At 39.0% G+C, this 12,857-nt stretch overlaps 1 protein-coding gene across 8 annotated transcripts in view; it reads left to right on the top strand.

The window, feature by feature from the left end:
- BCLAF3 (BCLAF1 and THRAP3 family member 3) overlaps positions 1-12,857 on the top strand; it is a 34,723-nt gene extending 21,866 nt beyond the window's left edge. For all 8 annotated transcript variants that reach the window (XM_083501911.1, XM_083501907.1, XM_083501905.1 and 5 more), the window contains exons 8-12: positions 430-548; positions 3,927-4,041; positions 9,275-9,370; positions 10,436-10,585; positions 12,440-12,857. In XM_083501911.1, the coding sequence (XP_083358037.1) occupies positions 430-548; positions 3,927-4,041; positions 9,275-9,370; positions 10,436-10,585; positions 12,440-12,454 (495 nt within the window). In that variant the 3' untranslated portion in view covers positions 12,455-12,857. The remainder of the gene's footprint in view (positions 1-429; positions 549-3,926; positions 4,042-9,274; positions 9,371-10,435; positions 10,586-12,439) is intronic.

Raw genomic sequence — 12,857 nt, 5'->3', positions numbered from 1 at the left:
AGGTGCTCCCCCACCCACCCAAACAACCCTGTGAAGTATGTTTGTTGAGAGAGAATGCCTGGGTCAACATCAAGTGAGCTTAATGGCTGAATGAGGATTTGGACCTGGGTCTTCAAAGCCCTCCCCCAACACTTAAATCAGTGGGGGCCAGTGTGATGCCCTCCAGATGTTAATGGAAACAAGTCTCACAATTGCTGCCTGGGACTGATGCGTATTGAGTTCCAGCACCATCTGCAGGGCACCCTGCTCTAAACAACTATACCGCATTAGAATCTTACGTCAACATAATCTGTGACACTGATCTCAAAAATTTGAAGCTCTTTGTTTTGTTGGTTTATTTCTTCTAATACTAATCTTGTTCATAAGAAAAAAATGAAGAAAAATAAAAGTGAACTGTATCATTCTGTAAGCCATTTATTGTTTCTTTAGAGCGTGATGAGAGTTCTAGAAGATCCAAATGATCTAAGATATGACATTGAGAGAAGAAGAAAAGAAAGATTGCGGAATGAAGATGAGAACAACTTTTATATCGATGGTGCATCACATAGGTAATTGTGTTCAAATAACATGTTGCACTTTTAAGTTCTGTTGCATTATATGAACTTTAAAACATATTTCATTTTAGAGTATTTTTTTTCCCTTTCCCCTCATCATTTTCAATGTAGTATTCAAAGACACTTCAGAAATCCCATGGTTTTAATTTTCTATAATGTATTTAAAGGATAAATTAAAGTTAGCTTTGCTTTTGGCAATAATCTTTAGGTCCTCCTTTCCCTGATGCAGTATATTTTATATGTTAGTCCCAATAATAATAGAGATGAGGATGAGAAGTCAAACTAGTTTAGACGCTAAACTGTCACCATGCTATGTTAGGCTGTGTGACAGTAATGATGGACAGAGGGTGTAGAAAAGTCTACTCATTTTTTCCTTCCTTTCATCTCTAGCTTGAGCTCAAGTAGGACTACACAGAAGGTTTTTGCTTTCTAGCCGCACTGCCCATTAGAGATGTCTCTTGCCTTTGGTGGTATGGTTAAACTTTGAGTCAGAAGTCCGAGGGTGGAGCTCTCATTATGCTTGCTTCGATTTGTCTGGCTGTCAAAGCCAGATGATGCCCACTCTGCCTGTAATCCCATTCTGCCAAGCAGCATCTTCTGGATCTCATCTCCCTCCGAACTAGTCACAGTTTTCCATGAGCATTTTCTCTCCCCATTCATGTATTCTGGAGGACAGCTGTTACTCTTTGGTCATCTCTACCACATGGGAATTACAACAAGAAGAATGATGATGTGCATGATGCATAGAGACAGGAGCGAGACACTGACTCTTATTGTCTGTCTTCAACACCCTTTTCATCAGTTTACCAAAAAAATATGAATCATGCTATTTTGCAGTACCTAAAAGATAATGTAGCTAATTGGCTTTATGGAGTGAAGTCCTAATTACATTGCTAACTGTGTATATATAGGGATGCTGGTATTGAATATGGTAATTGCAAGTGTGCAGTCTCTTCTATGACGAATAATTCAATATTCTGGGATGCTTTAGTTTTTTAAAAAAGTTTTGTAACCCATATTGATTTGAGGATAATTTGGAAAATGTATGGCTGATTTTTCTGAGAGTTTGTGATGCTTGAGGTCGAATGAACAAGTGGACCTGGTATGCATGTAACCAATCTTGTCTGTCTTTAGATTCCCTGTACCCATTCTCTTGGTCCCATCCTGTTGCTATTATTTCTTGGTCTCTTTCTCTGCAAACGTTCTGTCTGTGCTTTTCGCCTTTCCCTCATCCTTATAAATTTTCAAATAGTTAAAACGCTGGATTTTGGAAGTCTTATTTAATTAAGTTGTTTACTGAAAAAATCTGATCAGTGAAATTTGGTTTAGATGGTATAGGATTTTAAAATTTCACAGTCCACATAGCCTTGACCAACTGTGACAGCAGCGCAAAGCAATATATCTCTTCAGTCATAGTGTTTGCAAAGTGCTGTCTGGCAAAGCTGTTCTGGGTGATGTATGGCCTGGTGAACTCTGGATGTCTCCGCTGGAAGATGAGTCATTCTTGGCTCTCTTTACTGAATTTGTCACCTATTTTGTAGACCAGATTACTCAATATTTAAATAAAGTTAGATCTTCTAATTGAATACAGAGTGTGAATTCACAGTGTCAGGAATTTAGCCTGGCTTTATTCGTTGAGATAATTTTAAGTCATTGTTACATCCAGTGAGCATATAGTGCTCAGGGGTACGTGACTGACTCAGAATAGTTCTGGCTCACAAAGGCCATTCGGAAGAAACTGAATTCTTTTATCAACTCCAGCCATTTGCCACTTTGTCTGCAATGCTTCTCTGCACTTGGATACTCTCTCCTTTTTAAACCACTAGTTTTTCTGGCTTTCAGCTTGCATATGGTACTGAGAATCTAATGCTCCTATTTTATAATTTCTGCCTAGCATAATTGGAATAATTGTATCCTGTTGACCCTCTTGCATCTTTCATTCCTTTAAAACCTCTAGAGAAGATTACTGTAATGTAAGTGGCTGCCCACAGAGACGGCTGGGATGCTTCAGCAAGCATAAAAGTAGTGGCCCATTTTCTGCCCAGATGAATTGCCAAGATCCCAGCTCCTTCTACCTGCTTTCCATTGTGCTCTCTTTTGATCTACTGAGAAAGCCCTGTGGAAATTGCTATCCATGTGGTACATCCACTCCCATGAAAGGATTCTCAGTGGCTACCTCACTATTTAAGTGTCCTTCCTCACAACATTCCCAAATAGGAGGAACATCAGTAAGTGCTTTAAAACCTTATAGAAACTGGCTTTCAGTTGCCAGCATTATTTTGGTGGGTACTACGGTTTACATTTGATATTTTCTAGAAATATCTTTTTGTTTGTTCAGTATCTGGCCAATTGTGTTTACAGATTTAAGACATATCACGTAAATATTTGGTAATTCCCCAATTTTATGCATTTGAAGCAAAATACAGCTTCTCATTCTTGACACTTAGGGGACTTCATATAGAACTCTGTAAAACTGATGCATCCAAACTTGATGGAAATAATGCAGAGAAAAAAAGGATTTCAACCTAGGTTTTTGCATAAATACTGTTGTGATTTTTCACAACTTGCAGTTTGCAATCATGCAGAAACATTTAATTTCGGCATAAAGAATGTGGCACAGGCAAGGATGCTTTGTATATATGATATTTGTTGTGGAAACCTATGGCTTTCCATGAGACTCTTCCCTCTTGATTGCTTGTTTGTGTCTGAAAAAGTGTCTGTTTATGAGAAATGTCTTCAGCTCTCAAAAATGTAAGTTACCCATAGTAACAAGAATACACATTAATTTTTTTAATGGGTATTGACTGTTACTGATTCATCCAACAGAGAACCTGCATTGTTTTTATATTTCTCCCCAGTCAGGTTATGAAGGCTTCATAGCAACACACTCAAGAGTATCCTTGGGTTTATTTTAGTGACCTTTACATTCAGTACTCTGCATTTTTGTCTGCATGGATATTTTGTTTCATTTCATTTTATCCTGTTTAGTCATAAAAACCTAAATGGATAAGGTAAAACATGCATTAATATTACTGATAAAATCAGATATTTAAAACAAGCTAGCTTCATTTTCTTCAAAACCAACCATTTTAAAAATACACATTTAAAAATTGCATATTAAAATACATGCCAAATTTGCATGTCAAGGTAGACCTGCTTAAACAAAAAACTTTAGCAGGGATTGAAAACAGTGCACTGAATGTGCCTGCTTGATATCAATGCGTAGGGAGGATTAGCCTGGCTGGCTGGTGAGCTTATGATCATGGATTAAAATATATATATATTGGTTATTTGATCCTAATTTTAAAATGCTGTGCTGTTTGACATGGCATCATTTTAGTTTTCACAGCTTTTAATATTGTGTCTGTTTAGGGATGAGCAGAGTTGTAGCTTTCCAAAATTACGAAACACTCAAACGTATGGATTCCAAAAACCTGCGAGATTTCTAAGACCGCCTTTCAGGAAGTTTATTAGGAAGCCTCACATGGTAAGTTGAAATTATTATTACTTGAACACAGTGTCTGACTATTAAATTGGTTCTTTATCAGGTAGTCAGGGATGCATTTTTGTAGCCCATTAAAAGCTGCAAACACTAACAAGGCTTATCTTGTGCCCTGTATATAATTTTTTTGAGGAAACCCCCAGTTTAAGTTATTTTCAGGCTGTTCCGTATAAAAAACTATATAATGAATGACTGAGTCACTGGATACTTTTTACAACTTCTTTGTTTTCAGGTTGTACAGTTCAATAGTAGACAAACTGTGGCATGATAACCAATGGAAGTTTCTACTCTCCAGCAGAAATATACTAAAAGTTCCTCTGAAAATGGGCTAAGAACTTTCCTCTTTCCACAGAGCCAGCACAGCCTTAACCTACTCACTTTCACATTCATATATAAACCCAGCTTGAAAGGGAAAAGCATATAAGGCAGAGCAGCAAGACTCTATCTCCCCACATCTCATTTTCTGCATGATTTTTCTTCGAAATTAAACTTTGTCACCAACTCCCTTGCAAATGTATTGTGCACAATTGAGAACACAGTCTCTCACCCACACACTTCCTCAAAAAACAAAAAAACAAAATTAGTCCTGGTTTCTCCTAATTCTACCCTAGCAGTTCTTGAAAAAATAATTTTCTGCTCAACTCTCCAACTTGCTTGCTTATTTGTTTAGGTATTTTGGGGTCATCTGCGAATATCTGCATAGGAGATTTCTAAAATACATTGTACAACATCTATCTCAGGTCGGCTCTATTCTTGGCACCCGTCTCTACATAGGGCATAAGTTGTCCCTCAGCAGGAATCTTTTCAAGACCAGGACAGAAGACCAATAAACCATTGTTTTGTTGACAGAAATCTGCTCCCAGCCCCCCCCCCTTCCTTGCAGCAGCAGCTCTTGGCTTTTGTTTGCTTGTTTTCAATTTGCCCAAAGCCATTATAGAGTCGCTGAGGTGAGCTAGGGATGAGCCACAGCTGCTTTTTTCCTCCATGATAATCATGAGAGGGTGTGGAAGAGAAGAAGCCAAAAATGGAGGCAGCTCTTACTCTGTAGCTGAGGGATTTGTAGAGAGCCAGCATGGGGAAAGGAGATGGAACCTGCTGAGGCTACGATGAGCAACAGAAAAGCTTGTACAGAAAAGGAATTTAAGAAATGGTCTGGCTGACTCCCTTTTAGTTAGCCAGTTAGGAGGCTGGCAGAAATAATGACTCAGAAGCAGCAGTTGGTCTGGCAGTTGAGTTTGCTGACTTAGTTGAGGAAATGCCAGCAGATGTTTCAAAAGAGCAAAATACCACAACTGCTTCTTGCTGGAGGTTGGTCATCAGATTTAAATCATGGTTGGTATGGGGAGAGTGGCAACAATATTCAGTGATGGCTGAGACACCCCCTTTCTAGTACTTAAGTACTAATCTCCCTGCTTTGTAGAGCAACAAATATTACTGCCCTTCTCCACTGCAACAGGGCTCTTCTCTTCTAGCCCTGCTTTGTTTGTTTATTTGTATGCCACCCTATATCCGGAGGTCTCAGGGCAGTTCACAGGATAAAATCATAACATAGAAACATGAAATACACAATCTATATAAAAACAAAAACAACCCAATAACCCCCACGTTCATTGCAGATGAATTACAGTATTACCTTTGAATGAGGTTCAGGGTTATACTGTAAATGCCCAAATGTTGTTGGTTCACTAATTGATTATCTAGGTAGGCAAAAAATGTTTGTAAACTCACTTGCAATGGACACCTAAACAAAGAAACATCTGATTCTGGAGTATACCCTCTCCTGTGTTTCTGTGCAACTATTGAAGAAAAAAGTTGTAAATATGCCAGAACAAGTCACATGGGCAGATAGATAGATAAATGAAGGAAGATAATCGTACTGGCAGATGGAAGAGTTGTGAAATAGAAAAAGGGAGAGGCCATGTTGTCCCATAGCACATTGCACAATTACACCTACACACAGTTGTATGTCACTGTTTTAAGGGGTGTCAGTATTGCAAAATAGTTGCACGGGCTAAAAAAAAGAAAAACTTGCATCTCTGGTCATAACCACACAAAAGAGAGTATTTTATTTCAAAATATATATTTATATGGCTGCCACTAACTTATATTTCTTGAGCAAATATAACCTAGACTTCTTCACACATCATGATAAGCCAGTATTCATGGCATAACTGTGAACAAGCAGATCTGCTGCTGCACACTTCTGAATTTTCCCCATTTTGTTCCACCCTGCCCAGAGCCCAGGAGCAACATGTCACAAGCTTTGCTTTAGCATTTTGTATGAACCAGCACTAGTAGTGCACTAGTTTCTCTGCAAATAAGCCACAAGTGGAAGCAAGAGATTTTGGGGAAGAACAAAATGCAAGCACTGGTTCAGAAGCCAAGGCTCATGGTTTGTTGTTCCCCGATCCAGGCAGGGTGGAGCGAAATGGAATAGATTCAGCACTGTGTACTAGTGCAGTCCTTGCTCATGGTAAGTCATTGCCATGTAATGCAACCCCCTACATTAAAGAGCAAGCTAATAATGAAAAGCATTAATAAAAGCAGTAAAACATGGCATAAAACTTTTTAATACAGAAAATAGCTCAATAGCATATTATCACAAACCTTGGCTCTTCGGTTGTTTCTCGTATCCCATATCAGAATCTACATAATGGACAGAAATACTGAAATGTTAATTGTAGTTAACATTAGCTACTATGCAGTGTGACTAGCCAAAGGATATCAGTTGGATAATCCTTGGTCGACGAAAATAATTTCTTTACCAATCCAGTAGTGGACTTAAATGTATGCCAAGAAAGGCATGGAAATTATGAAGCATAGCACCATTTAAAAGTTTGCTTTCCCTGTGAAACAGTTTAAGTAGTACATTCTACACAGACGTCATTGGAGTCAGCAGTACTGAACCATGTAAAGTTTAAAACCTACATAAATCCACAGCTTTTGTGACATTTAAAATATTTTGCCAATAATTTATGTATAACATAACAGTTGCACAAATATAACAGTACAATAATAGTGAGTGGGGAATTGCCAGTAACAATAACAGCAAATCTCACAATGTATCATGTGCTGCTTTAGGAACACAGGTCAGTCACTACATGTTTGGTGGAGTTAGGGTATGGTTGCTTGAAAATATTTGCAGATGCATCAGGGGTCTCAGTGACCCCAAAAGCCAGATGTGCAAGTTTTATGCAGAATGATAGCTATGATTGGGGGAAAGAAAGGGGTTTTTTTATTCATGGTTTCCTTGGAAAATATCTGAGTCCATTACTAGATTGGTACAATCCATCTTCTGAGTCACAAGGAAGTGGGTTAAATGGTTTTTAAAATTCAGATTAAAATGCAGATTTTGTGAACCTGTGGAACACTATTGATCCCTGCTGGCTTTTGTGGTGGTGTTATGGTAAGTGGGTAATTAAAATTCAGATTAAAATGCAGATTTTGTGAACCTGTGGAACACTATTGATCCCTGCTGGCTTTTGTGGTGGTGTTATGGTAAGTGGGTAATTGACCTATAATAAAAAAATATAAATATATATAAATATATTATTTCTACCCCACCCATCTGGCTGTGTTTCCCCAGCTACTCTGGGCAACTCCCAACAGAATTAAAAGTACAATAAAACATCAAACATTAAAAACTTCCCTAAACAGGGCTGTCTTCGGATGTCTTCTAAAAGTCAGATAGTTGTTTATTTCCTTGACATTTGATGGGAGGGTGTTCCACAGGGAGGGTGCCACTACCTACTCTGAAAATGGACAGATACTGTGTGTTTACCCTCTACAATGCTTTTTCACACAAAATAGACAGAACAGGTTTTGAACTAAATATGTGTAGACATGATTAGCAGCTAAACCGATCACAATTCAAAGTGTTGGTGCTGACCTTTAAAGCCCTAAACGGCCTCGGTCCAGTATACCTGAAGGAGCGTCTCCACCTCCATCGTTCTACCCGGACACTGAGGTCCAGCACCAAGGGCCTTCTGGCGGTTCCCTCACTGCGAGAAGCCAAGTTACAGGGAACCAGGCAGAGGGCCTTCTTGGTAGTGGCGCCCTCCCTGTGGAACGCCCTCCCACCAGATGTCAAAGAGAACAACAACTACCAGACTTTTAGAAGACATCTGAAGGCAGCCCTGTTTAGGGAAGCTTTTAATGTTTGATGTATCATAGTATTTTAATATTCTTTTGGAAGCCGCCCAGAGTGGCTGGGGAAACCCAGCCAGATGGGCGGGGTATAAATAATAAATTATTATTATTATTATTATTATTATTATTATTATTATTATACATTTAAACAGCATTTGGTGGGTCATTTTTAATCCTAGGACCTTTATTTGGCTGGTTTCTTTGGTTTTCTCATTCATCCTTGTTCAATAATTGGGGGGGAAATTCAATTAGCAATAACCGCGCCTCAGATTAACCTCATTGACTACGATACTGACACTGCGCAAAGTTACATTCATCCTTAAAGAGGTTGAACTGACCCCTCCGCCCCAAAAAAATGCTGTAAGAGCAAAAGCTCACTAAATTAAAACACCACATGGCAGTTTGCACCTCATTGTTTAGGTATACCAGGAACATCGAGAGTTGTGGAAGACTGACACAAATGTTTTATGAATATTTTGGGGAGTGCATTAGACCCCAGCTGTTGATAGAAGGTTAAACTGTTAGGAATAATTATTCTTCATAGTTATTTCACATTTTGGTAGAGTCATGGAGAAGATAATGTAGCTGGAGCTTGAGTATCAAAAAAGGAAAGCTATTTGCAGCTAGGAGTGGGGGTAAGGTGGTCTTGAAGAAGGCCTTTCAAAAGTAATCAGGGAAAATAAGGATAATTCTAGATGCTACATTCACCATGGAGATTATTTGTTCAGAATATCTGCTCAAATGTGCATTCATAGCACTATTTAATAAACATTGGCCACACACTTGGTCCTCTTTTACAAATGCTGCAAGGATTATGTGTCATCTAAGACACATAGAACAAAAACTGCCATGACAAACCCCTCCAAAGAGTATCAGTAAGTCATTTAGGCTGCTTCAGAAACAAAAAATGGTATTATTGTCACTTAACGTAAACCATTAAATCCACAGAGAGGGTGTGTGTGTGTGCAATACCTGTTTCAGTTATAATTGACAAATTACAGTATAATTCATAAAAAAATTGTAAGAGTTTAAGTGTGTAGATGTTTAGTGTAATTTTCTTTTAATGCAGAATCATTATTATACTTCAAAATCACATGGTGATATTGCACATGATCGGTTTGAAGACAATACTGAACATCATGAAACATTTCGAAGACCCTTCAAGGTATGAATTCTAATTTTGCTGAATTCTAATGGAGTAGCAGAATTCATTTCTCTCTCTTCCACACCCCCTTTCCAGGTTGCAGTATCTGTTTAACCACATTTGAAAGATTGCCCGGCAGTAGAAAGAGCATCATTGTCTTATGAAAAGCCATTGTTTATGCCAGTTGCAGAAACAATTGCATTATAAACAAAGATGCCACGTATCTCTTCCTACCTGCTGAAGGCATCAAGCTGTACATGGATGAATTAGTTTCTACTAATAGTAGAAAATAAAGTAATTAATTTAATCTAGAACAACTTGCTTCTCTTTTATTGCATTTGGGCACTGTTAATTAAGATAGAGTTATTGTTTCATTTGCAAAATGTTGCTTTTACACTATTTGGCATCCTCTTCATTTGTTATACAAGATGCACAAAATTGTTGATTAGTTCTGAGAAGGTGTTGTGCTGCACATTATCTCTTGGCTACACTGCCTGTTTTCAAAACTTGCTGTGAAAATAGATTGTTTTTGTAAGGCTAATCTTATTCTCCACCCCCACACCTCTACCTTCACCCCCGAAAAAGGAAAGAAAAATATGGATTTGAAAGTATGAGATAGATGAGAGAAGAAATTGGCACAGTCAATCCCCTTTTGCTTCATTTAATCATCAGAAGCAGCTTTGATAAAGGAGCAGTGTATTCTCAGTTTTTTGCCTTTATCCAAAAGAAAATATCCAGATTTATTGACATTTGATGAATGGGCATATCCAGTATATGGATGTATCACTGGGCATCTTTTCTACTGTTTGTAATGTGTTGAATTATAAGAGACTTAGAGATGCATTTTGTAGAGAATTAATTGCATTTAAAATTCCTAAACATGGCATGTTTTGAAAGTTGTTTCCACTGTAACATGTGAAGATGGTTTATGGTGCTGTATTGAGTCTTAAAGGAGAAAAGATCAGTATCTTAAAAAAAAAAATACATTATACAGTAATATGTACACGTTAAAATTATTGACTATCAGATTAAAGGGTCAGAATTCTGAAAATTGTTATAATGGCCATTCCTTTTCTTCTCTAACAGCCCCACTTTAGTGATGGTCGGCCCCACTTTAAATCAAACTTAGTACAGAAGGGTTTATACATACAGGCTAAATACCAACGATTACGTTATGCTGGGACAAGGGGATTTACCACTAACAAATTTAGAGGAGGATTTTTGAGGAAAGATAAGGTGAGTGGATTTTTACGTCGATCCCGGAATATGCTGCTTTTATCTTTAAACGTTTTGTATGCAAGTGTTCACACTGTACCTCCTTCTGATTACTGAATGCATTCATTTTGTGACGGTTGTAGCCTGTCCTTTCTCTAAGAAGGTCAGAGTGGCGTTTTAGTTTCACTGCACTGTGAGGCAAGTTAACCTGAAAGATGATGATCCCAGGCTCCCTTGTTTGCTTCATGGCAGCTAGCTGCTCACTGCTTAAAGTAGTATGTGGGAATAGAAAGACCTTGTCCTGACCCAGGAAGGCAATTATATTTTTGTTGCAGAATGAGTATTTAAACCTGAGTATCCCATGCCCAATCTGCCACTGGATATAATGTTAAGGGTCTCCTCTTCACTCCAGGAGCAGAGGAAGTCAACTTCTAATGCACTCCCTGCCACATTGCTTTCTCCAATAGGGTCAGGAAGGTCAGCTACCATTAACACAGTTGCACAGCACAGCAACGAAAGGTATCTATCATTTCCTCCCTGTCAGGCTTGAAGCTACATGCTTTAACTAATGAGAACAGTGCAGGCGTCTATCCTCTGGGAATCTGTCCCTGAAAAAGGAAGCAAAATAGGCAGCCCACACTGCCCAACTGATGAATTCAGTGGGACTGGTGGAGCACACATCCTTTTTCTGTTTCCTCCCCTGTTTAACAGCAGGGCGAGATGCAGAAAGAAACCGGGGGGGAGGGGGGGAACGGGACGACGAATCTGCATTCAGCTCTTCATTTGCCCATGTGCATAAACACAGTGCAACTAGGGTGACTTGTACTCTCTCTCCTCCCTGAGGCAGATAGCTTCCTTGCCAGAAAATGGTCTGATTTCTCTGTGTCTCTTAGCTATGCTTAGAGAGACAGAGGTAATGTGTGTCCACTTAACCAGAGCACACCTTTCCTCATGGAACAGAACTCAATTCCAGATGAAAGAGGCTGTTTCCCTGTTTCCATCCCCACCTCCTTTTCGTTCCCAGAAGTAGAAAGCAGTCTGTCTGTCTTGCATGCTCCAGAGCAGAGCAGCTCCTTTCTCGAAGCAGCTTCCGTAGCCATTTTCTCCCTCCCTTGCCCAGGAGCAAAGAGAAAGAAAATCAATTGAGTATGAGTTTTCTTTACTGGGGGCAAAAAGAAAAAAAACCAGAGCCTTTTAACACAGAGAGATTGCATCAAGAGCCATAGCTTGATGCTAGATCATCTGGCTTAAATACAGAAGGTCCCATGTTCAGTTTCCAAGTACAGTGGTACCTCAGGTTACATACGCTTCAGGTTACAGACTCCGCTAACCCAGAAATAGTGCTTCAGGTTAAGAACTTTGCTTCAGGATGAGAACAGAAATTGTGCTCCGGCAGCATGGCAGCAGCGGGAGGCCCCATTAGCTAAAGTGGTGCTTCAGGTTAAGAACAGTTTCAGGTTAAGAACGGACCTCTGGAACGAATTAAGTACTTAACCCGAGGTACCACTGTATAGGCTGGTAATGTTGCCTGCCTGAAACCCTGGAGAGCAGCTGCCAGCAAGTGTAGACAGTACTGAGAGGGACCAGTGGGTTGACTCTGTTAAAACAAGTTCCTGTGATAAGTGTTGTTTTCTGACAAATGTTTAGATCAGTTGGCATATGGTATGTTCCTCTCATGACGTGTGGTGGAGTGGCGGAGTTCTCTCAGTCCAAATGCAGCCACCTGGCGAGCTCGCCTTCCCCCTTTCCTGTCCCATGGAACTTGGAGCTTCAGAAGCAGCATTCTCTTGAAACGCTGGATAAATTAAAATGTGGATTAACTCTTTGTTACAAAAACTTACTTCCGCATAATAACATATATTTCTCCTTAAATAGGGCCTGGAAATCTGAGCTGCAGTACTGAAGGCGATATCTCTGATTATGATGATCATTGCAAGGGAGCATCCAATTGCATTTGTCAAGAACTGAAATGGGAAAAGCAAAACTAATACTTTAATTTTTCTTGATAAAGATAATTTTATTTTTCATTAGTGGGATGTTGCAGAACTTTTTTACAGTTTTAATAATGGCTTTTCAAATACAGTATTCAGCTGACCATTGTAGGGTTGCTCCTTTTACTTCCTCTTGCCGGCAAGTCAGAGAAAAAAAACCCTGAAGGGAGTCTTTATTTATTGAATATTTCCCCCTCACTCTAAGCATGGTTTTATTACTAGACATTGAGTTGTTATACACAGAAGTTTATATGTTTAAAGTTTATTTGCTTATATAATAAAAATGAAAAAGTGCCTATTGC

Source organism: Podarcis liolepis (assembly GCF_965112155.1).
Source record: "Podarcis liolepis genome assembly, chromosome: 4".
Lineage (NCBI taxonomy): Eukaryota > Metazoa > Chordata > Lepidosauria > Squamata > Lacertidae > Podarcis > Podarcis liolepis.
Note: the sequence above shows the minus strand (reverse complement) of the source record. Positions and strands in the feature narration are given on the sequence as shown.